At 31.7% G+C, this 27215-nt stretch overlaps 2 protein-coding genes across 2 annotated transcripts in view; one reads left to right on the top strand and one right to left on the bottom strand.

Annotated features, from left to right (window-relative positions):
- Positions 1 to 27215, bottom strand: part of Flo2 (flotillin-2) — a 704941-nt gene that overhangs the window by 662602 nt on the left and 15124 nt on the right. The gene's annotated exons all lie outside the window — the stretch shown is intronic.
- On the top strand, positions 11077 to 19650 carry LOC148277735 (glucose dehydrogenase [FAD, quinone]-like). The gene is made up of 5 exons (XM_088232489.1): positions 11077 to 11669; positions 14587 to 14814; positions 16445 to 16577; positions 16668 to 16790; positions 18066 to 19650. Exons 1-5 carry the CDS (start codon positions 11381 to 11383, stop codon positions 19309 to 19311), a joined length of 2019 nt encoding a protein of 672 aa, XP_088088615.1. The 5' UTR covers positions 11077 to 11380; the 3' UTR covers positions 19312 to 19650.

Genomic DNA, 27215 nt, shown 5'->3' with positions numbered 1-27215 from the left:
ACCATTTTTTTAAATTTAAAATTTATATTCGTAAACCCTTAAAAAGGCATAGCTATGAAACACTAATTTCATAGCTTTTTAGTCCATAATTTAAATGTTTTTTTCTTAGTTTCCGTGTTCCATTCTCGAGATGGTTGAGAGAAAATAAATGTTCAAAAAGGTTTTTCACACGTGGCCAAAAAATCGGATCCTGAGACAGAACGATATTTCTTTATTTTACAATTTATATCCATATAAGTGCGCTAGCCCAAAGCAATAGTGAGATAAACCCGAAATTTCCAATTTTGACATGCAGATATGTACATAAATGAAATAAATTTATGTTTTCAAATAATAAAGTATTGAAGTTAGATAGTTAACCTATGTGAAAATATAGAATTTATAATCTAATTCAAATAATTTAATTAAGTCAGACCCTTTGCATACCTCAAAGTCCGATTATCTCAGAATATGTTCTTCAGAGATATCTCACTATTGCTTTGGGCTAGCGATATAACCCTAAAGCAATTTCTTCCCACCTACCCAAACCGTTCAGTTTGAGCATAAGAAGCATATGGACGAATTCTAGAAGTATTAATACGGAACCCTATAATTTTATACAAAATCTTAAACAAGAATTAACTAAAAATTTACACTGTAGTAGGACGAGAGGAGGGGAGGTGGTGAGGAAAGAAGAAGGAGAAACGAAAAACACTAATTTTTAGATAGTGAAATTTGAATCTTGATTGAAATGTAAATAAAGAATAGGCGTCTCTGACATTATTGGGTAGATTATTCCACAAGCGAGCAGCTACTACCGTGAAAGATTATAGGTTAATATTGAATTGTCCACGTGTAAATGCTACTTTAATGTGCGTCCATTGAACTCCTTGGTGTGTCACAGCAACATTTTGCAATGTGTTGTAGAACACAAATAAACAACAGGTTTTTTTGGCCAAGGAAAAAGGTCATGACCAAACGACTTAAGCTTCATATTTATACGCATTATTTTCTAACGGGTGTGCCTAATTTAAGATATAATTTATTCTTCGCTATATTGTATGGAAATTAAGCGCAAAACACTTAATTTGATTAATTGCAAACTTTTTTTTTTAGTATTGCTGGATCAACGGTTGATTCTTTTTTTCGCTTTAACCATTTGCATTTTCAAGATGATAGAATATTGTTTACCTCATAGAAATTCGGGATTCACAGGCAGACATTAGAAGTATTAATTTTTATTTTTATTTATTCAGAAAAAACAACAGTTGTTACATAAGAATATAAAATAAAAAATAGTACATACATCCAGTTAAAGTTTTCACAAATATAATGAGAGAACATGTTACACAGTAAAGAGAAAAATAATATATTATGTAAGACATGAGAAAAAAAAAGAGCTCGTAAGAATGTTAAGGGATGAGGAAATAGAGGAAGGAGTGAAGGAGAGGGATTTTCATAATATAGTTGACCAATTCAAAGTTTCGGTATCATAATAAAATAAACATATTTAAAGGAACATAAACTTATTTCACATTGAAAAATGTTTCATTTTACATGGTTTCAAAAAGTTTTTTTTAAAGTCACAAAATTTTGTGTAAAAAATATCTAAATGGGGACAAAGTAAATTTAATTTGGAGCAGCTACGATATATAAACGAGTTTGAACATAATTTTTTCTGGGCAATGAATTGCACAAAATTAAAAAAATGAACTTGTCGTGTTGACTCTACGGGACAATTGACTGAAATACGATCTAAGAGATATGGACTATCGATAAAGTATATTTGCAAAACAAAGTAAAAATACTATCTATGAACATATATGCCGTGTAATACACGTAAAATTATCGATATACTAAGCCACTTTCAGCAGTATCTGTCAAACGAACCGGGCGACTCACCAAGTTTTTTGAATTTTTGACGAAAATTTGCCAGAATGACTAAAAGAATCCGTAAGTACTAATTTGTCTTGTTTTAGTTATACATTTCGAGTTTTTATATTTACATGTTTTAAAAATATGATTTATTATTTCGTGGGATAATTACTTCTTGCTAGCAGCAAAGAAGACCTGCAATTCTTGGTAACAAAAGTCTACGAGGTATGCGAGAAAAGCGATTTACTTTTGAATGTTGATAAATCGAAAGTAATGACTTTTAAAAGGGATGAAAATATAACTAAATGTGAAATCAGTGTGAACAGAGATATTCTGAAGCAGGTAGAAGAATATGTGTATCTGGAAAGCATCTTTACTAGAGATGGAAAGACTGAGAAAGATATTGAAAGGAGGGTGAGTGCCGGTAACAGGTAAACGGTGCACTGAAATCTAATTTGGCAAACAATTTTTTATAGCAGGAGGCAAAACTAGCAGTTCACAGTGGAGTTCTAGGGCCAACTCTTATGTATGGAAGCGAAGAATGGTATTGAAAAAATAATTATGAAAGTGGGTTAAATGCTGTCGAAATGCGATCCTTCTGGCGAATGTGTAGTAAAACGATGTATGATGGGTGAACAATTGTCGATATCCGTGAACTGTGTAAGGCTGAGACATGCATTACCGACAGAATCAAAAAAGGGGTGCTGCGTTGGTCTGGACATGCAAAGCGAATGGACAGCAAAAGAACGGCCAAAAGGATCTACGATGCGAATGTTGATGGATGCAGAAAACGAGGAAGACCGAGAAAGAAATGACACGATCAAATCCATCAAATACTTGAAGATGGACATGTCAAGAGTAGGAATATTCGGCGTGCGTGCATGAGAAGATGTATGAATGTAGAGGAAGTGAGGTTTGTATGCAAAGATAGTGATATGGCGTTCTATCCTCTCTGCCAACCCCTACGGAGGAACGGCGTGATGGTTTGTTTGTTTGTATAATTACTACTACTAGGAAAATTGATAATTGTTATTATTATTTTTGATATTATTTCTAGCAGAGATGCTGGATTACAACACCCTCGAATCTCGTCGTCAATTTTTTCTTGGGAAACATGTCTGCAAGCTGATTTCCGGAAGTATATACAATCAGAATATACTGAAAGAGATCAGTTTGTATGTTCCCAATAATGAGGAAGTTCAGCGGTTTTAAAAAAAAAAAATATTTGTTAATAGACTGTTATACTAAGTCAATTTTTTTTTAAATAATTTTTATATGTCGTATTATCGGCGCTACGATTTTTCAAAGTTTTGTATTTCTGAAATAACTCCGCGTGTAACGTCAGAGGTTCATTTCCGCTTATTCTCATTCAGTTCTTCCTATTGGTCCAGAAGCGACAAGCAGACCGGAAATCTTCCATAGCTCTCAGATCATAGGTTGATTTACATGAACCAGTGACGTCATTTAAAGTAGTGCGTTTTTATCAAAATGTTTTTTATTATTTTTTCTGTACATTTTCAAGAAACTTTGTGTTACAATTTTATGCTCTAATTTTTACCCCGCGTAAGAAAACATTTTTTGTATCCAATTTCCCGTAGGGCTGAAGTTCCTCATTGTACTAGAGCGAGAACTCACGCACTGTTTTACGCACACGGTTCATCTCGGTTAAAATATATATGTCGACGTGGCAGATTTGTTTGGTCGCAAAGAGCGCGATCTCTGAACAGAAAATCAAAGTAGGCTTGCGGAAAACGTACGCAAGAAATATGATGTGTGCCTACAAAGCCGTACAAATGCAATTGAGAATCCACCCATCGATAGAACAATTCGCTTGCTGAATACAGCTTCTGCGGATAATATGGATCTGTTTTTCTGTACATATCGGCAGTTTAGCAGCTATCTGCTTTCTATTCATTAACTTCTAACTTATTTCTTCTTACTCAAATGAAAGACATAACCTCCACAATATATCGGCCTCCGTGGTGTAGTGGTCAAGACGCTTGATTCACGCACGGAAGGTTCCGGGTTCGATTCCCGGTGAGAACACAAAAATTAAAATGTGATTTTTCTCAAGCCTGGGTGCTCTGTGATGTAATTCACCACTGTAATCAGGCCTCATGGACTGTTGTGGTGCAAAAAAAATGTAAAATATTGCAACAAAAAAAAGTAAAATCACATACAAATAATAGAATCACTAGATCCTCAACAAATAGACAACTTAAACAAATACAAACTAGAACCTCTTTCGGACAAAGGGATTTTGAGTATTATTCAATTAAAATCTATAACCTACTTCCACTATCTATTAAAACAATTAGTAACGAGAAAATGTTTAAAAACGCTATAAAAAATGGATAGTGGAGCTAGGTAGAAGTAAAATGGATTGTCTCATTCGTCCATACCAATATTGAATCAACTGCTCCACAAGTGTATAGCTTATGCTAGGTTTTTGTTATTTTCTTTGTGTGTTTTGTAATATAAATAGTACAGTTGTACATAAATACTTTGTTTTTAAAACTGTCTGAATATTTGTTAATTATTTTCGTTTTTTTACGTAAGTCTTCTTTGTTTATTCTCCAATGTAATTTAAAAAAAGTATATTGTTAAGTGTCCTCGGCACGGGAAACCCCAGTGAGGTCACATCATTTTTATATTTAATTATAGTTTGTACGCAAAAAATATGAATAAATAAATAAAAATAAATAAATATTTACGGTCTGCAATACGCGATAGGTTACACAGCCCATTTTAAAGAAAACTTTTAGAGTATGTCATCTATTATGCTATGGAAACGATTTCCTTTCCGAGATTAGCCCGGAAGGCCGGAATTCATTTTCAAACGAATCAAGATAATGTATATATTTTTTAAATTTTTTGTTTTTTACAACATACATAAGAGTTAAAACAGAGTATTAAAAAAATGGCATAATTACATAGCAATGTAATACATATTAATTGTAAAAATAGTAAACAAAAAATCCCACACAGGCGTGGGTATACAAGAAATGTTAATGAATTTTTGCTCCTATAATAAATAATGGACATTAATATTTTTGTGTAACATAAAAAAGAGAAAATAAAATATTCTGTAAGAGATTATATGTTTTTTTTTTATAGGAAATAAAAAAATATAAAAGAAAACATAAAAATATTCCTTATTATTAAAGGGCAACAAAATATATCATAGAAAAAAAGAGATCATATCTTTAGTTTGAATTCAGGATGTGCGTGTTTTTTAAAAGAAGGAAAATTTTGAATGTTTGGGATCAATGAAATATTATCAGTAAAAAAAGAATTAAAAATTAAATTGCATTGATTAGACAAGATAAGAAACAATACATATGTAAGCATTTTAACACGAATCAATAAATAAACATATCATTGCTCTAAAGGAAACACACGCAACTTGAATAATATTAATACGAAAACAGCTTAGATGCATAATTTTATTATTTACAATAATAAAAATAAACCGTTTTTTGAAGACGTAAAAACATGTGTACTGAATGCATAACAAATATAAACAAAATTAGACGGAGAATATTTTTTTGCACCATAACAGGCCTCGAGGTCTAATGGCGTATTTTCACGAGTCGGGAATAATGATAAAAATATCTTATATCCATTATTTAGGGCGGATTTTTACGATTCTAATGATAACCAGCAATGTTTTTAAAGCAAGTTTTTATTTATAGTTTTCGGGTTTAAAAATGAGCACAAACAAAACGGCTCGCAGTTGACATCACGTCATTTTGACGTCACGCGTTATGACCGCCGACTGCGCTTCTGATAAACATTGCGTACAAGTTTGGGGCCAAAACGTCATACGTACCGTTTGTCCTTTGGGCGCGAAACGTCTCGTTTTCTGGTAATTCAAAATAAGGATATATAAAACGTTTGTAGAAAATTTACCGGACGTCGCACAAAAAAATAATACCGTCACTTTTGTATTTTTTTGCTTATTTAAAAGAAAAAAAACCGAAGCTTGCGAAAAATCATATTTAATTCAATGACTACTACTACTACTACTACCACTACTACCATCACGCCATTTCACCGTAGAGGTAGACAGAGAGAATGGACCGCCACACACGTCTATCCTGGCATACATTTCTAGCTTCTTCCACATTCATACATCTTGTCGTACATGCCCTTCGATTCCTGTCTGCTTTTGACATGACCAGACTTAAGATTTTGGTTTATCTGATCATGCCACGTCTTCCTTGGTCGTCCTCGTCTCACCATATGTACTTGTTTTACCATTCTTTCGTCGTCCATTTGTTCTACATGACTAATACTCATATGCAGAGACAAAACTTAAGTTGAGGAAAGTACATTCTGTTGTCTTCACCTTCGGGTTATTCTTTGCATATGATATTAGATTGTACTTTTTTCACGTTAAGTTTTGTCTCTGCACACGAGTATAAACCATCTCAGAGACCCTTTCTTAATCTTATCAATTATAATTGACTCAGATTTACACTCTGGCCTGATTTTGTCATACACAACCCTGTTATACATTGATTTCCCACACATTTGTCTAAGAGATCGCATTTCAACCAAGTTCACTTTGCTTTTATCCTTCCTCCACAAGTTCCATGTTTGACTTCAAACTTACTTGATAAGTGTTGGGACTAAAACTCCATTGTGCACTGCCAGTTTCGCTTCGATTGACATATTTTTACTAGCGAATGAACGGCGCACTTAGCACAGTAATTGCTATTTTAATGATTTACCCGAAAATTCCATTTTGCAGTCATATAATATTATTTTTCGTTGTTAGTTTATCGTGCGGATCACAGAAGACATTCATTTGTTTTTCCAGAAAAAATTCAGATGTCAGTTTTATTTGATTATGGAATGTGTGCATTGTTGCAATGCGGTAGGTACTGCCAGGCTGCTCAGGTTCCTACTTCTCAAGGAAAAGCCGACAACCAAAACATATAAATGGCAGTAAACATTCACGCGTAACCAATTTGCGTTCTTATGATTTACCCGAATATTTAATTTTGAGGGTCATTTTCAACGAGTTGTAAATAACTCACTATTAGAAAATGGGAATCGTGTTGGGGTAGAGTGAGATTCGAACCACGGAGATTTGATCTGTGAGTCCGAGACACTAGCCACAGGACCCGATTAATGATGATGATGAAGTCAATATTTATCAAGGGTGAATGTACCTTTATCATTGTTAATAATATCCCGTTTTTCTAGGAATATTTAAGTTGCTTACAATCTTGTCGGGTGTCATTAGATGAAACAAGTCATTAACTACAATCATTATAAATTCCCGATAAGAAAATTATTTAGGTAATGACAGAAAATCGCGGTCAAAAGACAGGTCAAAAGACGCTATATGTTCCAAATCTCATACTATATACGAAAAATATTTTAATTTCTTTTATTTCATTATTTCGTGTAATTCAATGTTACTTAAAGCAAAAAAAAAACCGAAGTAAGAAATAAAAATAAATTAAAAAGAAGAAAAATAAAAAAACATGTTTATTAGTATTTTTTTAAACATATATCGCAACTACTACTAGATAGGATACATAATAGATTCCTTTAACTTCTGGATCGTAAATCTCATACTTGTTTTGACTCGTACGAAGACTCTTATTCCTTTCATAGTTTGACTTCCCTTACAAAACGTAGAAGCATTTCTGATCCGTCTTTCCTCTTCAAAATTTCAAACAATTTTATAGATACTTATACCCATATGCAGAGACAAACCTTAAGGTGAGGTAAGTACATTCTATTGTCTTCACCTTCGGGTTATTCTCTGCATATGAGATTAGAATGTACTTTCCTCACCTTAAGTTTTGTCTCTGCAAACGGGTATTAGTCCATATCTCTTAGAGAGTATTTCAATAAACTGTGCCGTAAAGTCAACACGACAAGTTTTTTTTTTTATTCCATTGCCCAAGAAAATATATATTCAAAACTCATTTATTTATCGTAGCTGCTCCAAATTTCACTTACTTTGTCACCATTTGGATATTTTAAATACAACATTTTGTGACTTCAAAAAGAAATTTTTGAAACACCGTAAAATGAAACATTTTTCAGTGTGTAATATGTTTATATATTCCTTTCATTATTTTTATGTTATTATCATATTAAAATTTTGAATCAGTCAACTATATTATGAAAATTTCTCTCCTCCACTCCTTCACTTTATTTCCTCATCCCTTAACCTTACGTGCTCTTTTAATCTCTTGTCTTATATTTTTTATCTTTACTGTGTAACATGTTCTCTCGTTATATTTGTGATAAACTTTAACTGGATGTATGTACTATTTTTTATAGTTTATATAACATCTTTTGGTTTTTCTAAATTAATAAAAATAAAATAATTAAATGTAGAAAAGACCAAAAAATATTGAAATCTTCATAGCAATAAATTTAATTCAGTTAGATAATTTGAATGGTGCTATTTTTGTGAAAATCACGTTGCCCAATACATGTCTCAACACGTCTTGCAGGTACAGAGCGCATGGACGGTAAGAAATCTTACCCTAATTTATGTTAATTTTTTTATTGATTATGGAGTTTTTTTAAAATCATTTTCAGAAATAGTAGCTAGATTACATATCCTGCAGCAACAGAGCGCATGGGCGGTAAGAATTCTAGACCCCATTTACAAAATTTGGACATGAGATAATTCGATAGTTGACAGCATTTAGAAATGAAAGCCAGATTACCAACGTCTTACAGCTACAAAGCGAATGGACGAGTGGAATTCTAGCAATTTATTCGCGGTCTAGCGTTACCCTAACTTCGTTAGAACTACTACACATAATCAAACAGTTACTACATACCCGTTATAATAATCAATAAAATAAAAAACAAATCGCAACAAATCACAAGGCCCTGAGATACGATGTTCAATGAACTCGCACGCTATGTGTGAAACCAGTATTTTGTACAATAACCCTTTAGCGATCAAGGGAAACAACAATTTACAATTTCGCTTATATGGAAAAAAAAAACAAAGACGAATGTCCTTTTAACCAAACTGCATAGTTATTTGAATAACTGTAAACTAAAAATACATTTAACTTGAGTAAAAAATATTTTTTGCTATACTTTCCTAGTGGCACAAGCTTGTACCACAATGAAATTCTGACAACATTCCACTTCTTTTCCTCTTTTCCTATTTTCCACATCCGCTCCTAGGCTGAGCGTGTGGACACACCTAACGTCTCTAGAAGACCCTATCACGAAAGAAAGACCTGTGTGGGTTACGACGAAACCATGTCGTGGGTCTAACCGCCTTTGGTAAAAAGCAATACAGTGTAATTGCTCCAAAAATATTTAATGATTTATTGCCAAATATAAAAGACTCAAAATGTAAAACAAATTTTAAAATAAAAATAACTGCGCATATAAATAGTGTAGCGAGAGATTTTTTTGAAAAGTATATGTAAATTAATAAACGTAGTACTTTATATAATTGGTACACATATTATTTATATTTTTATGTATATCATTGCTTTATATTTGTTTTATTATATATTATACTTTATTATTTATGTTTAAGTAACACGTATTCTTGGCACATATATATACTTTATATTTGTATAATAATGATTTTTAATTTCTTACATTTGATTAGCTAGGCAGAAAAGACGATGACAATGATGAAGAAAATAATTACGAATTAAGAAAAGTCTAGGAACCGCATACGTGCATCGAACTGAAGGCGACTAAACTACTCTAAGGAGTAGTTTTACGTTTGATCAAAAGTTTATTTGTATACGTAGCTAAGTACGCAACTCCCGATTTAAATTCAACTATGCCGTGTTGTGTCGTTTTAAAGTGTACAAATACTGCTGGGGTCTTAAAGAAACAGGATGGGATCACATTTCATGTGTAAGTAGCAAATGCATTACCTAAAAATTTTATTATTTTTCCATCTGTCAGATTGTCAAAGAAAACAAAGGGTAGTCAAATTGTTTACGCTATTTTGCTCGCTAATGAAAATTGGACCTCTAATGAGAACTAATGAAAATTGGACCTCTCGGATTAAACAACGCCGTGGTGGACATTTGATCGACATAATCTTTAAAACATCAAATATTATTTAACATGACATAAAAATATCCGTTTTATGTAGGATAAAATTTGTTTTATTTTTTTAATTAAAAGTTCATTGATCAAATTACTCTTATTAAATGACCTTTTACTTATCTACTCTGTTGTGTCAATCAATGTTTCCGAGTAAACAAAAAATTTTAGAAAAATTAACAAATTGCTTTTTATAAATATATTTATATTACATTTTTTTTATATGATTATATTTTTTGTGATCTGGCAACATTACGCGGCGACTTCACGAATGCGCGCGGCGAAAGTGGGGGGATTTTCGGACACAGTCCGATGTATTCAAATATGATTCTACGCTCCTTCTGGGCTATTATTAATTATATGAAAATAACATATGAACGCTATATAAGGTACCTTCTGACTGATATCTTTTACAGGATAAAAATTGATATTTTTACTGAAAAAAAAATAAGTAAAAAATTAGGCTTAGAAATTCAGGGTTATATTTTAATCATATCTTTAAATTTTCAATATGAACCTGAATATAAGTAGAGCATACATTTTACAATATAAAATGAGAAAAATAAATAGAACAGAACACAGAGATTTTTGTGTCCTTAGAATAGTTTCAGATTTAGTGTTGTGATCAATAAAACTGATCTTTCTACTTTCAATAAGAATCAACACTATAAATTAAAATAAATTATCTTCTTCTTCTTCTTGAGCCTTGGTCTCTCCACTGCTGTATAAAGGCATCTTCTAATTCCATTGCGTTCTATCCCCCGCTTTTTCATCCATGTTCAACCGGCTACCGAGGCAATGTCGTCGTACCATATTTTTGTGGCCTTCCAACACCTCTTTCGTTTGCCCCTGGTCTCCACATTATTATTCTAGGCATCCACCGGTCATCATTTTGTCTCTCCAAGTGTCGTGCCCGCTGCCATTTTAATTTTGCCGTACGATCCATGATATCCATTATAAACTACGTATTATAAAGAAAATAATTATAAACATAAATTAATAAAGCCAATTTTTGCGTCTTAAAACCCGTTGCGCGATATTGCCCGCTCCCAAACGCTGCGAAAAAAATACCGTTAAAGATATTAACCCAAAATTGCGTTATCTTTTGTTTGAACATACATTAAAATAATGTGTAACATGTGCAGACAGTTATTTGAAGCGTGCGCGTCGCGATACTAACAGCTCCTTAAAATAATTCACGAATTTAATAAAAAATAGTTTTGATGTTGCATAAAAACATTAAGTTAATCGTGGAAAGGGGTTGAGATGTAATACTGAAAAATCATCCAGGTTTTTAAACAGGTTTATCCAAGAACAGTAATATGAAATGAGCGTGTTTATTTGAAAGGAATCAATATGAAAGCTAATGTCCTTGAAGAGCGTCGTCTAATCAAAGAAATAAAAAACAACCCAACTTTGCAGGCGATCAATTAACGTTTTTTTTACGCATCCTAAAATGGGGTGTATAAAATTTGTGATTTTCGCAGCATATTTGATCGCGTGTTTGAAAAATGCTTCCGCGAGTTTCGAAGTCGTAAACAAAAATAATGTATCTTCGTCTTCAAGTGGTTCTTCCGTTGAAGGTGCTGATGATGGACAGGCAAATAACAGACATAAGAGACTACTCTTCACTCACATTTCTGCGCAGATCTTCGAAATGATGAGGATGAGTCCAGCGGTTAATTATCATCCAATTGGAGCTGATTTGTTCGACGCTTTGAGGGACAATTATCCTCTTCCGCCAGGTTAGTCCAATTTTTAAAAACTGTTCTTAAATATACAAAATTCGCTGCATTTGTTCATACAAGAATTCCACTTTGTCTAAAAAATTACTAACAATATGGTCCTGTTCAAATCATTTCAATAAATTTGTATCCTGTTTTTTTATTTTATTCAAATAAACGGAACTTTGTGCCTTTTAGAAGTAAGGATAAAAATACATTTTATAAAATATACATAAATACAAGCAAGTAGAGTTCAGTTATTATATAATTACGTATATTTAAATACAAATTATAAATTAAAAATACATGGTACACTTTTACTTATTTATTTGACCAATTATCGCTTTCACCCTGGTATTGGGCATCTTCAGACTGGTAAATATTATGAAATATAAGTAATTATATAATTAAAATGGAATTACATAAAGAATTGTCAACAAATAAACAGAATAGAGTTCATTATTTATATTAAAAAACACGTTTAAAAATAAAGTTGAAATAACAGTAAACCAACAATTCATAAATATAAATATAATTGAGAAAATAAAATGTTTTACGAAAAAGTTTTACTTAAATTTAAAGTCAATTTGAAATCAATATTCACAGAATCACTCTGTTAAGCATATAAAGGTGCGTATTACAAAATAGTACAAAAATTACGTTATAAGTTACCCATAATCATAATTATATTTTTTATAAAATTTATATTTGAAGCACTAATTTTGCAGTTATTCATTTTAAATAAAAACAACTTTGTTATTAAGGACTTATTTTTACTACTGACCGGTTTCAAAGCTAGACAAGCTTCTTTATAAAGATATAATCAACTAGGTACAATTAACAAGGGAAATGATTTAAAACCAGACTGTAGTAAAAATAAAAAATGAATGGTTAAAAACAAAGCTGTTTTATAATTATGTAATAATAACAGCCTCGTGGTCTAGTGGTAAGCGCATTTGTCTACCATGCAAGAGGTCTCGGGTTCGATTCCCGACATGGTTGACATTAGTTAAATTTTAAAATAAAATGCTCTTTTTTCAGAATGCGGTTTTGAAATTTAACATACTTTTAAAAAATACAATTTATAACATTTCTTGATTCAAATTTTATATTTTTGCCAAGATCTTTCTTGTACCATTTTTAATATAATAACGAGTTTTAAAAAAATATTTTTTATACTTACGCACCCACACACACGCACCCTCTCCCTCATTCATTCCCGCACGCACATGTACCCTCTCCCTCATTCATTCAGGCATACACACATTCACATACACATGAATACAAACGTCACACACATACAATTACGCAAACTCTTTTCTTATATATTATGTGTCATTAGATTTACAGTGGATTTTTTTAATTGGCTCTAGTATTGTTAATATATTTCTACTTATTTTGTTAATGTAATAGCTTTAAAAATCCCAAATAAAATAAATAAATATTTATAATTTTTTTTTTAAAGGTTTTTTTACACAGGAATATTTCATGCACTGGCACCTGAAACGTAAGACTGATGTTTTTACCTTCATGTAACACAAATGATGAAGATAAGCCGCGATTTGTATACTAATGCAGTGCAAACGATACAAAAATAAAAATTATAAATATTACATTATTTTATTAATTTACACGCCCTACGGGCTTTTACATATATTATAAATTACATTCAAGTGCAGCTATGAAACATAAGTATGCAGATTTAGTTAAAATTAAAGATAACATAAGAAAAGCTAAAAGATACAATAATAATTAAAAATAAGGAAATGTACCAACATAGGTAATGGGTACATAAAAAATATTTAATAAATTTACATATGAAAACATACACACATACATATACATACATATAAGTTTATACATTATTATAGAGATACATGAGAAAAAAAAATAGTAAATAAAGAACAATATTAAGAAATTTTATACAAATTAATTTATAACCTTTTGAATACTTAACCTATATTTATATAAAGACAGACGAAATATATCAACTTCACCATACTCGTTACCTAGCCGGTGTAGTCTAGGTATTGGTGAATTGTAACAATAATTGTGACTGCCAGGAGATTAAAAAAATAACGTTAGCTGCCGAGTATTTCGAACAGGTACTTTTAAGCTGATAACACTAGTGACGTCCAATACGCCATTTGCTATTTTATATAAATTTAATAAATCATTTATGATTCTTCTTTTACAAAGAGGTGACATATTTAGTGTACATAATAAATTATCGTAATCAATATTTTCAGTGGGTATATTAAGTTTGTAATTGTTGAATCTAAGGGATTTACGTTGTACTCTTTCTAACTTTAAAATATGAACATTGTAATAAGGTGACCAAATTGTTGAATTGAATTCTAAATTACTTCTAACTAAGGCAGTAAATAGCACTTTGAGGGTAGTGATGGAATTAAAATCCTTTACAGTTCGCTGCAAATATCCAAGACATTTCATCGCCTTATTAGTGATGGTATCAATGTGAGGAATAAATGTCAATTTTTCGTCAAAAACTATCCCCAAATCCTTTATTTGTGTAACTCTTCCCAGATTGATAATATTAAAATAAAAAATCTTTTAAATAATATGTCCCACTGAGATGTCTTTAGACTTAGTGGGTAACAAATAGTAATATGTATTTAAAAATATTAAATAGACGCTGTTCTGCAGCACTAAAACGGAAATAACTATTTTTTTAACGGACTATCAAACAAATACAGATTTTTATAAAATAAATTTTATGTGTCGTATTATGTCACTACTGTGTTCTAAAGTTTTGTAATTCTTTAATTACTCCGCGCGTGACGTCACTAGTTTTCTTCTTAGAAATGCCATTTTCTCTGTGCTATTAACGTGTCTAAAATATAATTCACCATTGCAGATTCATGAATATTTTTTACAATACAGTGAATATTTAAAGTATTTTTCTTCTTTATTCTAGGTGTTTTCGAGCCCAGCAAGGAGTACGATTTTGTCATTGTGGGTGCTGGGCCAGCCGGCTGCGTCCTGGCCAACAGACTCTCTGAAGACGGAAGATGGAGTGTCCTGCTGCTGGAGGCAGGCGGACCAGAGTCTCTACTGACAGACGTCCCCCTCCTGGCTGCCTACTTCCAGAGCACGGACTACAACTGGGGGTATAAGATGGAGAAAGAACCGGGAATATGTTTGGGTAAGTAATGCCAACATGTTAGCCGCAGGAGGCGAATTTAGACGATGAGAATGGAGCCAAGTATGGAATCGAAAAACAATGATGAAAGTAGGCTGAATGCTGTCGAAATGCGATCTCTCAGGCGAATGTGTGTTGAAACTATGCACGGTAGGTGCACAAATGTCGAGATCTGTGAAGGTCGAAATCAAGGAAGGAGTTCTGCTTTGGTTTTGACATGTAGAGCGAATGGATTGCGAAAGAACGGCAAAAAAATATTTACGATGCGAATGTTGAATGCAGCAAACAAGGAAGACCAAAAAAGACATTAAATGACCAAATCCAACAAATAACTGAAAACGGATATGTCAAAAGTCGGAAAAATCCACGCGCGTGCTAGAGAAGATGCATGAATGTAGAGGAAGCGAAGCATGTATCCAAAGATATGGCGCACTGACTTCTCTGCCTACCCCTGCGGAGAAACGGTGGATGGCTTGTTGTTTGTTTGCCAAATGAGCAAGACAAGTAATTTTTAGAAGGCGCTTTAAACTGTAAAAACTTGCGAAAGCTTGAAAGTACTCCCTCCACATACCCGAAACCTTTTTTAAACCGTAGGTCTTCCTATCGGTTTCACTCATACAAAAAAGCAATGTTTTTTTTCCAATAAACAAGTTAATATTTTTAATTTTCAATTTCACATATCGCGATTTTAATTGAACTTTACTCTACTACTTTCACTGTCCTTTTAATGTAAGTTTGGCAAATTATATGGATGACATTTGTCGAATACTGTCATTCATCCTAATGATCATATTGCAAACACGAATGGTAGTCAAAACTGTAATTACTTGTATGACAAATGATAAAAGCCTGAATCTATTATAGTAACTTTTTAAATTTAATAACATCAGATTAGTTTGTTTTTTTTTTTTAAGTTTTATTCTTTTAAACAAATAAGTAACATACATAATTGTATTTTTGTTCCCGCAAAGCCGAAGCTTGTCTGCGGGTTAGATCACATTTTTTTAAAAAATTTATAAGGAAGTACATAGTTTAATAATAATTGAAGAATAAAATATATTTATACACTTAAGTTTCACTTGCTGTTTAATAATTTTTTGACTATTTTTTTAAAATGAAATTAGGTTTTTTTCTTCACGAATTTTAGCTGGTATTAAATTGTACAGTTTTGGTACTACACTACACATTGTTCTGTCACCATAGTAGTTTTTCTGTCGTGGTACCATCAGCTGCTGTGCCGATACTTGTCGGGTCATGATCTGGTGGTTTATTTTGGTTTTAAAATTGCAATCGAGGAAATGATCTGTCATTATCTTATACTGACACTGTTTGTTAATTGGCAAAACGTTAACAAAATCAAATAATATTTTTAGCATTACTTTAAAAGCTCTGCTTGCGAAAGCTTACGTAATTTGCATTATTGAATCGCTTTTTGGTAGGTATCAGTGATATTCCCATGATTATTCAGTTTTCAAACTCAGAAGTAATTGCCGTTATTTTTATCGTTTTAATAAAAACGTGGATTAAACTATTATTTTTAATTACATGATTTTAAGTGAAACCAAGCAGCCACTTTATCCCGAGCAAAAAAATTGATTTCGCTCGTATAGATTCCATTTATATTTTGGTTCAGGAATGGAAAACCAACAGTGCAATTGGCCAAGGGGAAAAGCAGTCGGTGGCAGTTCGGTGATCAATTACATGATTTATACCAGAGGACACAGGCTGGACTGGGATAGGATAGCTGCTGCAGGGAACCCGGGATGGTGAGAGAAACAATATCGGACTTAATTATTACTAAAATACAGGTACGTAAATTCAGAGCGGTGTATCCTAACTTACGTTTACGATTTCAGGTCTTATGATGAAGTTCTGCCATATTACTTAAAATCTGAGAGAGCTAAGAACTTGGGTGGATTGGAATTTACAAATAATCACAACAGAGATGGGCTAATGGCAGTTGAACACCCACCATTCAGGTATTTTTTTTTCATTTTATTTGCTTGATTTTAAACCAATCGACAGGTTGATTCAATTTACCCATATGGATTATTAAACTAGTTTTTCAAAATTAATTCATAATATCAATGTTGTTTAGTAGATATTTCTTGATAAAACTCCCGAATTAATGATTTTTATAAAAATATCAATAAAATTCTTAAAGTCCTTAGAATAAGGCTTGATTAGAATGACAGTTGTCAGCTAAAGTGGCGACATAACTTTGTAGTAACGTCTAAGGAGTGATTTATATTGAAACATAAAAAATCAATCGTACCTGGCATGTTAATTTTTTTTTATAAAATGCTTGACATGTAAATCGACATAAATATATAAAATCAGCTTTAAAACTAAAAAAAACTAAAATAAACCTAATAATAAACGACGTTCTTAAAAGGTTACATCATTTTGCAAAAATGTTAGAGATGAGATAAATTGATCAAATAAAAGATAATTCTTTTTTTTTGTTCATGAAAAAAGTGTTTAATTACTTATTTTATTTAGTTATTGTTTTAAACACACTCTAATAGGCTTGTTTTTGCGTTTTTATATCAATTTTTGGAAACACAGTCTCATGTTTGCATGAAAAAACTGATAAAATAGAGTTGATCGGTACACGATCAGTGATCAGTAATTTCCCATCACTAGTGACATGCATTTGGCAGCTGTCATTTTAATCGAGCTATATTTTAAGATCTATAGGTTAAGTTTTACTTTGTTAAATTTGACCAACGAGCCCTTTCGCCTAGGCAGGCAACTTCGTGGTTGATAGGCATTTATCTAGCTAGATAGGGAATAAATAAAACATAGAAAATATGTTCAAAATCATATTTAACTTTAAACAACAAACATGTACAAAAATGAAGCCATTTTTCCAGAGAGAAGAAATTTTCTTGTCGGTTAGTTTCATCTTACAAAAAGTGAGCTAATGATTCCTTTTTTGTAGAACTGTCTGTGCTGTAAGACCACATCAACCGAGCTGTCTTTGGTTAGTTCGTTGTTGAGTCTAAGCAGTCTTGGTCTTGGTGGAAATAAGTCAGCATTGGATCTTTAGTTTCCCACAGCAAATAAAGTGTTAGTGCAATTTGAAACGTTGATGCTAATTTGAGAAAGAATATCTTGAGCATCCATCGATTTGAATATAATTTTTTGTTAGACCATAAATGAAGCTTAAGTAAAAACTACACTTTGCACCCTAAACTGTATTTTATTTAAGTCATAAAATGTAGATCTAACATGAAATTCGTTTATTACAGAACTAAGTTAGTTGATGAGTTTCTGCAGGGCGCAGTAGACCTGGGATACAAATTAGGTGATTACAATGACGGAGAAACTAACAGCTTTTCGAGGATACAAAGCCAAATGCAGAATGGTCGGAGACACAGTGCAGCGAGAGCCTTTCTACACCCTTTTAAATATCGACCCAATTTGCACATACTGCCGTTTAGCAGGGTCACCAAAATACATATCAATAAAACAACTAAAACCGCAACCTCGGTACAGTACGTCAGAAATAGAATACGGCACAAAGTCAAAGCTAGAAAAGAGATTATTATATCAGCAGGAGCTTTGTCTTCCCCGCAATTGTTAATGCTTTCTGGAGTAGGACCCAAACAAGAATTGGAAGAGCTGGGAATCCCGCTTGTCGAAGATTTACAAGTAGGAAAGAACATGTATGACCACGTCAGTTTCGTGGGCCTCATATTTACTACTAACTGCTCTAGGTGCTCTATTGTAGAAACTACCGTGCTAAATTCACCCAACGTCGTAAACTGGCTCAAATTCGGCAATGGACCGTTCAGTCTTCCTGGCGTTGTTGAAGGACTCGGATACATCAAGACAAATGTTTCCGAAGAAACAGAAAATTATCCGGATATGGAGCTAATATTTATACCAAGTGGAATAACTGGTGATGCATCGGGCGCCGTTCATAAAGGAATGAAAATAGACGAAGGATTCTACCAATATGTTTACAGAGATATCACGGAGAAACCAACTTGGAGCATTTTCCCAATGATCTTGCATCCAAAATCAAAAGGGTATTTAAAACTCAAAGACAAAAACCCTTTCCACTGGCCCAAATTTTATTATAATTACTTCTCGGATAAACGGGACTTAGATACCTTCGTTGAAGCGATAAAATTCGTCATCAAGTTATCAGAAACAAAAGGGTTTCAAAAATATAATAGCAAATTGCATAAAAAACATTTTCCAACGTGCACACAGCATAAATTTGGTACGGACGAATACTGGGCTTGCGCAGTGAGAACTTTGTCTGCTACGCTGCATCATCAAGTAGGAACTTGCAAAATGGGTCCAAAAACAGATCCTGAAGCCGTTGTGGATAACGAGTTGAGGGTGCACGGAATAAAAAGATTGAGAGTTGCAGATACGAGCATAATTCCGAAATCAATTACAGCTCATACGAACGCACCCTCCATAATGATTGGAGAGAAATTGGCAGATATGCTGAAAAAAAGTTGGCAACGTTCTGAATACTAATAAAGTAATAATTAATGTACAAATTAACTCATGTTTTATACCAACATAACAAAGTATCTATTACAAAAAGAGATCCGTGCAATGCAATCAATTCAGTATGTCCACAGGCTACACGTTTTTTTTTCTCATGTATTTTCTCCAATGATCACTTATACGCAATACCAGTATTTAGAAGGCAATTATTAATTTCATTTTATGAGTTCCGAAAGTCATAGTAATAAAGGATAAAAAGAGCGTAGGATGTTTCTGAAATATGTGCCTTATTTCCAAACAAGAGTAACGAAACCGGTGAGCATTGAAATTTTTGAAGGCTAAATATGAATTAAAAATTATGAAAAATGAAATCTGCGTTTACCTTTTACCCATTTATTATTTATTTTTAAACCAATCATTTTTACTGTTAGACTTACTTATTTACTTCCTTAAGAATTTTATCGTATCTGTTAAGAAAGTAAACTGCGGCATTTTAATTTATTTTTTGCTTTTTAGAATAAATTTTACAAAAACAAAATGCACTATCACATAAAAAATCCACAAAGGTATGGATAGTGTGTGATAGATATCGTCAGATATCTTTAAAAAAACATTTTTCAAAAAATGCTTATATTAAAACAACATAAAGGCGGCCTCCGTGATGTAATGGCTAAGACACTTGACTCACGAACGGCAGATTTTGGGTTCGATTCCCGGTGAGAACACAATGAGGTCTGTTGGTGCGGGCCTTCTAGACTGTTGGGGTGCAAAAAAAACGTTAGTTAGTAAAAAAAAAATCTGTTTATTTATTTATATATACGCCCAATGGTCATTTTAAAGGACATAATTATACATAAAAAATATTGTAAAGGAAAGTAGAAAGACACAATGGTATAAAGTAGACTTGGTGGGAGTGGAAGCGGGACACGGATATTTATAATTGAATTTGATTCAGTGATCGTTTGAAAAAAGACAACTTGTTATCAAAGAAATCAAGACTGGTATGTTGGCAGACCGAAAAATTATGGGCACAGGAGAATGAAAACCATAGTTAGTTCTATGGCTATCGGTATGAAAGAGTAAGTTTAGCCTGAGGTTTCTAGTTGGGATTTAATTTTATTAAGCTCAGTAGTTCAGACGCATCAAAGAGTGAGTTGAGAATTTTAAGTAGGACTAGAAGGTCGGATTTATTTCGACGTTCTTAAGAGATATTTACATATAGATATCTACATATTTTCAAAATAAACCAAGGATTATATTAATTACTGAAAAAACGGTTACCTGTCTACGAACATTTGGACGAACTCAAAATATTAAGGAGAATAATTCGTCGGGTTTCTGGCACAAGTTGGTAATTAGCATTAAAGTAGTTGAGAGATATTGCACTTAAAATTTAAAAGCTCATCACAAATTTATAATTTAAATAAAACTATAAATTGAACAGTATAAAATGTATGATTTATTGTTTCAGCATTTACTTTGTGGAAAAACATTTTGAATTTATTTAAAATAAAATTTACACCTGAGGATGGGTAATACTGATTACCCGAAACTAGTCGTGTTTTAATGTATTAAACTCTTGTGTGGTAAATTTACTAAGTGTTTTATTTTAAATAAATTCAAGTATAAAATATTATTTTTTGTTTTTATAAAAAACGAAATATTTATATTTAATTTTGAAGCAAAGATGATGACAGTTATGAAGAAACCTCTGTGTTCATTTACCAATTTGCGCCAGAAACCCGATTAATTTTAGTATATATATTGAATTAATGACTGTAAAATATTTTTTTTCTCGTCCACAGTTGAAAATACTACCAATTTATATACGGCACATACGCAATATTAAAAAATCATACAGGATTAACTGTCATGAGGGTGCTTGTTCAATAAAGTTCTCCAAAATTCTCTGGAAAAAGTAAAAAAAAAAATCTTAAGGTAGGTATATAAAATTTAAACTTAAAATCAGTCGAGAATTTTTAAATTACGATTTTTTACTGAACACATTAAATTTGTTAAAACTTAACGATAGAAGAAATATTATAGACCTTTTAAATTTAGTCAAAATTGAAAATTTCATATGGGATTGCCCTGACCTGTTATATCTCATCAACTTCAGGGTGCCTGGAAGAATGACTAGACGGGTGCCACCATTCTGTAGCAACAATTCACGGACAGTGTATACTTGTAATGCCGTATTGAACAGACTTCATGAAATCGGCAATAGTTATTCCCACGTATCTGATATATTTAGTGTAGGGTATTGTTCCTTTAGAACAAACCTTTTGAACTTTTTCAAAGATGGTGAATGGTAATTATATTTATTTATTCATGCATTTCATATACAATTTTTGTTCACTTTGCCTAGCTGTGCACAGTACTTATGATTTTCTTGTTGTTTTACTGTGTAATGTTTTATTATTTAAACTTTCTACTGAATATGCTGTATATTTTTTAGGTTATTTTTTTTAATATAAGTCTTGTATAATTTTTGGTGTGATTTTTTTTTTTTAGATCTTGTTTTTAATATTCATGTTTTTGAAAAAAAAAATATTAAGCCAAATATGTTAATATTATAAATATTTGTAAAAGGCAGATTTGCCGTTTATGTTAATAAAATAAAATAAAATATAAATAAATAAATAAATAAATAAAATACTAAGTTGTTCCAAAAAAGATATCAAAACAAACTACACACCGTTAGAAAGCTCATACTTAAGATATGTTTTTAAACAATCAGAAGTCTTCCATCACTTTCAGTTTTTTTTAAATGCAACGCGAAGTTGAGCTTCAAATGTTTTTGAAACTATTTTTTCATGTTTGAGGGTCCATAACTGTGTTTCAACCAATACCATGAAACAAATATCAATTTTAAAAGGACCTATCAACTATTAAGATTTTTTTTTTAAATATAAAAAAATCAGATCTGCCCATAAAAAATAAGTGATAGGAGCTAAAGGTATGAAAGTTACGAAATTCCAAATTTAAAAATAAAAAAAAATCATATAAAAAAAATCTTGGGGCCTAGGTCAAATCTTTGGGGCTGAGTAGGTAGCAAATGACCCCACCTACTCCCCATTTTCGTAAGTTCAACGTTCTGCCGAACACCCTGTATAAACAAGTACTGTAAAGGTATTCAGCCGAGAAACAAACCACTGTCGCGGCATTAGCGACATCTGTTGTCAATACGGGAAACTCGTGATAAAGGCGTGTGAAAAAATATGCAAATGTAAAAAAATATTAAAGCAAACGCTTTACAAACGTAAAGAGTGAAAAAGATGTCGGTGTCTCGGTGTCTGCATCCAGGCGGATTAAGTATACAGTTCTGCGTCTGAAATAGAACCAGAAACCTGGAAGAGTGATTTCGACTCGATGGCTACTCTCAGGTAAAAACCATGAAGAAGGAAATCGCGTGTGGGTGAGTCGGCGTCATAGTTTAACAGTTGGCGTACTCGCCTACCATGCTATAAGTCCCGGGTTCGATTCCCATTCACGAGTACATGGGAGCCGCGAGTCCACGAAGGAGCACGAGTTTACTAGCTGCTTCCTTCTTCCCACCGCTTTTTTTCAACTATTCATCTCACAACGTCAAACATTTTCATAAATAGTAATCAGTGCGTGTTAGTGTTAGCTACTAAAAGCACGTGTCGTATCAGCGCGTCGGTTTTATATGTTCGTCCAACTACTATAGTGAAGGTGTACAATCGGATTTACATATTAGTTTAATTGGTGTTCTGACAAAGAGACGGTACGTCTCAAAACCAGTAGACCTAGATTAGTCGATAAATGGTTATATACAATCATTTATTAACATTTCACAATGTTTGACCACAAAGTTAATTCATATGCTTTGAATATGACTAATATTTAGAATTTACGTTTATAAATTATTAATACATTTATTTATTTATTTTGTTTATTAAGAAAAACAACAGCAATACAAAGAAATATACACAACATAATAAAAAAAACATAAAATAAAGCCAAATCAGTTTTTCACATAAATACAATTATAAAAATCCAGTTCAGTTAAATATAATTTATAGAAGTGCATGTGTGCGAGTTTTTTTTTGTGTGTGAGGATGCGTGTGTAAAAAAGTGGAGTGTGGTTTTGGTAGGTATGTGAATATGTGTGTGATTGTATATGGGTGTGAGGGTAGGTTTAAGGACAGGGTAAGTGTGTATTTGATATGAGTGAATAGAAACAATTTAAAATTATAATGTAAAAGTTTAAATATTTTTTTTTTTATAACGAAACATAATTTTTTTCAAATAATAGTTTTTTAATTTTGGTTTTAAAAGTGAGTTTACTGTAATTAAATATGTCTATGTTATTGAAAAATAAATTATAATTACGCGTCAAGCGAATCAGGGGAGAGTTCTGAGCATAGTTGGTGCGAACTGTGGGTACATGGAAAAGAGATAGATTCGTGTGACGGGTGCGGTATACATAATAAAGAAACTTATAATATAAGAAATCAAACACTGATTTTATATTATAAATTTATAAATATGGAGTTCTACAAAATAAACACCAAATCAATCAATAATATAGAAACTGCCTACCTTCTAATCACTTTTGTAATAAAAACATATCAAATTTTCATTCACGGTATTCTAAATAGACATAAAAAGTACATGTTTTTTGTAAAATTCTAAACATATCTACATTTACACATCTAGTAAATGTTATCACTGTAACTCTCCAATAAAATAAACTAACTCTTGTGCTTGGAGAGTGACTTGCACTGTTTTAGTTGCTTATTTATAAGAGTTTATATAATTTTAAATACGATTACATGAGAAAGAAAAATAAAAACATAGGATATATAAAAAAAAAACATAAAACATTAATACATTCATACTAATTAAAATTTAATGTTGTTTTTACACGAGTTCAAAAAATTTCTTTAGATTAACTTTAAATTTATTTATTGATATATTATTTTTAATAGTTTTTAGTTCATTGGGAAGATTATTATTTTTTTTTACACCTTTGAAGACAAAGCTATTTTGACCATGACTTGTATGGAATTTAGGAATTTTAATATTATGTTGGTATCTGAGTGACTTATTTATCTCAAATTCTTTTATTTTTTATATATTTGTAAAATGGAATTTATTTTATAAAGAGTGTCTACAGTATGAACCTTAAATATATTTTATATAGACTTTCCGTATAAAAATTTGAAGCTCTAACTTTGTAGTTATTCATTATTATAAAATAAATATAAAACAACCACGGTTTATTTTCGTTTTTCTACCGACCAGTTTCAAAGTTACACAAACTTCATTATCTTAAAAAGAACAACATGACAAAAAGACTTGACTTATTACCTCCATATGTAATATTGATGTTTTTTGTTGATATTTCTTGATAAAACTCCATAGTTATGATAAAATTATAAGTAAACTTATCAATGAAACTTCTTGGTTTAGTTTTACTTTTTATTATTTTGACCAACGAGACCAGTCTTGAGGATGCCTACTTAGGCGAAAGCGCTCGTTGGTCAAAATAATAAAAAGTAAAACTAAACCAAGAAGTTTCATTGATAAGTTTATTTATAATTTTATCATAATCATTAGCTCCATATGTATCGATGTAATATTTAGTAATCACTGTTAAAATAAAATAGGATAGAATTCATTAGTTAATTATACCTTTATAAAGAAGCTTATGAAACCGTTCGGTAGAAAAATAAAAAATAAGGGTTAAAAACAAAGTTGTTTTCTATTTTTTATTACAAGCTAGAATTTTTACAAAACGACATATACCGAAACGACTATGATCAGTATGAGCAAGAAGACATATTGGCACGCTGAAATAAATTTTTATAAAGACTAAAATCTTAAAAAATAAAATATTTAACAAAATCAAATTGTTGCTTACTTCTGCAGGGGAGAAACGAGGAGGGGGAAGGGGGAGGGGGGAGTCTGATACACCATCAACCGCGCGACCGCGCCCCCCTCGCTTCTCCCCTGCAGAAGTTAGCAACCATTTGTTTTTTTTTAATATTTTTTTTTTTTTAATTAATATGTCTTCTTGCCCATACTGATCATCCTGGTTTCGGACGTGACAGGGTTTAAAGAACATCCTGTATAATAAATATGAATAATATGCAGAAAAATATTTTATCAAGTTCCTTTTTAAATTGTTTTTTTTTTAAATGTGGGGGTCTTGGAAACAAAAAAAATATATCTGCATTAGTTCTGAGTCAGCCAATATACTTAAATGGAATATGACGCCTCATTGGCTAGAAGGTAAATTAAAACTGATGGATTTTATCAAATCGTCGAAAAGTCGAAAAAATGTTTATTATGATGAGTATTATTATTAAGTATTATTATTAAATGAGAAACTAAATAAAGTATTTATTATCTTGTACAATTTGGAGAGATTGTGCATAAATCAAAATTAATGACACAGGAATTTATTTTAAGATCGATTAAAATACAACAGATAAGACAATGTATAAAATATTGTTCAATAATAAAATACACACGTTATTACAATATTAAAAAAAAAAATGAAAAAACGTAAAGCATTAAAACATATTTTTCCCGATAAACTATACCAGATAAAGAATCTTGTGTAGCTTTAAAACCGGTCGGTAGAAAAGAAAAATACGTGGTTAAAAACAAAGTTCTTTTATATTTATATTTATTTAAATAATACATCAATAAATAAATTTAAAGTTAATCTAAAGAATTTTTTTTAACACGTGTAAAAACAACATTCAATTTTAATTAGTATAAATGAATGATTGTTTTATGTTTTTTCTTTATATATCCTACGTTTTTATTTTTCTTTCTCATGTACTCGTATTTAAAATTATATAAACTCTTGTAAATAAACAGCTAAAACGGTGTAAGTCACTCTCCAAGCACAAGAGTTAGTTTCTTTTATTGGAGAGTTACAGTGATAACATTTACTAGATGTGTTAAAGTAGATATGTTTAGAATTTTACAAAAATATGTACTTTTTATGAAAATTATTAATAAAAAAAAATAAAAAAAATATTTAATGTATAATTAACAAACGGCATTAGCATAAATGGACAAATTATGAACAATATCCGATACGCGGATGATACTGTCCTTCTAGCAGATAGTATGGAAAGCCTGCAACTATTATTGGACAAAGTTTACACGGCAAGTTTGAATAAAGGGCTAGAGATGAATATTTCCAAGACTAAAAGTATGGTTATTCGGAAAAAGCCACAAACTTTCCCAATGACTTTAAAACTTGGAGCGCAGTTTATTGAGCAAGTTCATCAATATAAATATTTAGGATGCTGGCTGAATGATAAATGGGATCACTCGCAAGAGATCAAAGTCAGAATAGAGGTGGCGCGAGACTGCTTTTTCAGGATGCGTGACCTTCTTTGCAGTAGAGACTTTAATTTAGACCTCCGAATGCGCATTACTCGATGTTACGTCTTCTCGGTACTTTTTTACGGCGTCGAAACGTGGACACTCACCCAAAACACTTCAAAAAAGATCGAAGCCTTTGAAATGTGGTGCTACAGGAGGATATTGAAAATCTCCTGGGTGGATAGAGTCCGAAACGATGATGTTCTCCGACGGATGGAAAAAGATAAAGAGGTACTGAAGACTATAAAGAAAAGAAAACTTGAGTACTTTGGGCATGTGATGAGAGGCGAAAAATATAAAATTTTACAAGTCATTCTACAGGGAAAGATTGAAGGGAGGCGCAGTGCAGGTAGAAGGCGCATCTCTTGGCTTAAAAACTTGCGCGACTGGTTCCATTGCAGCACTCAGTCCTTGTTCAGAGCAGCTGCCAATAAAGTAAGAATCGCAATGATGATTTCCAACCTCCATCGGGGAGAGGAACCATAAGAAGAAGAAGAAGAATGTATAATTAAAAAATATTCATTACAAGTTGTTTTATATTTATTTTACATTAAATA

The sequence above is a fragment of the Micrasema longulum genome, unplaced genomic scaffold, assembly GCF_059751315.1.
Source record: "Micrasema longulum isolate JH-2025_06_02 unplaced genomic scaffold, ASM5975131v1 h1tg000987l, whole genome shotgun sequence".
NCBI classification, from domain to species: domain Eukaryota; kingdom Metazoa; phylum Arthropoda; class Insecta; order Trichoptera; family Brachycentridae; genus Micrasema; species Micrasema longulum.
Note: the sequence above shows the minus strand (reverse complement) of the source record. Positions and strands in the feature narration are given on the sequence as shown.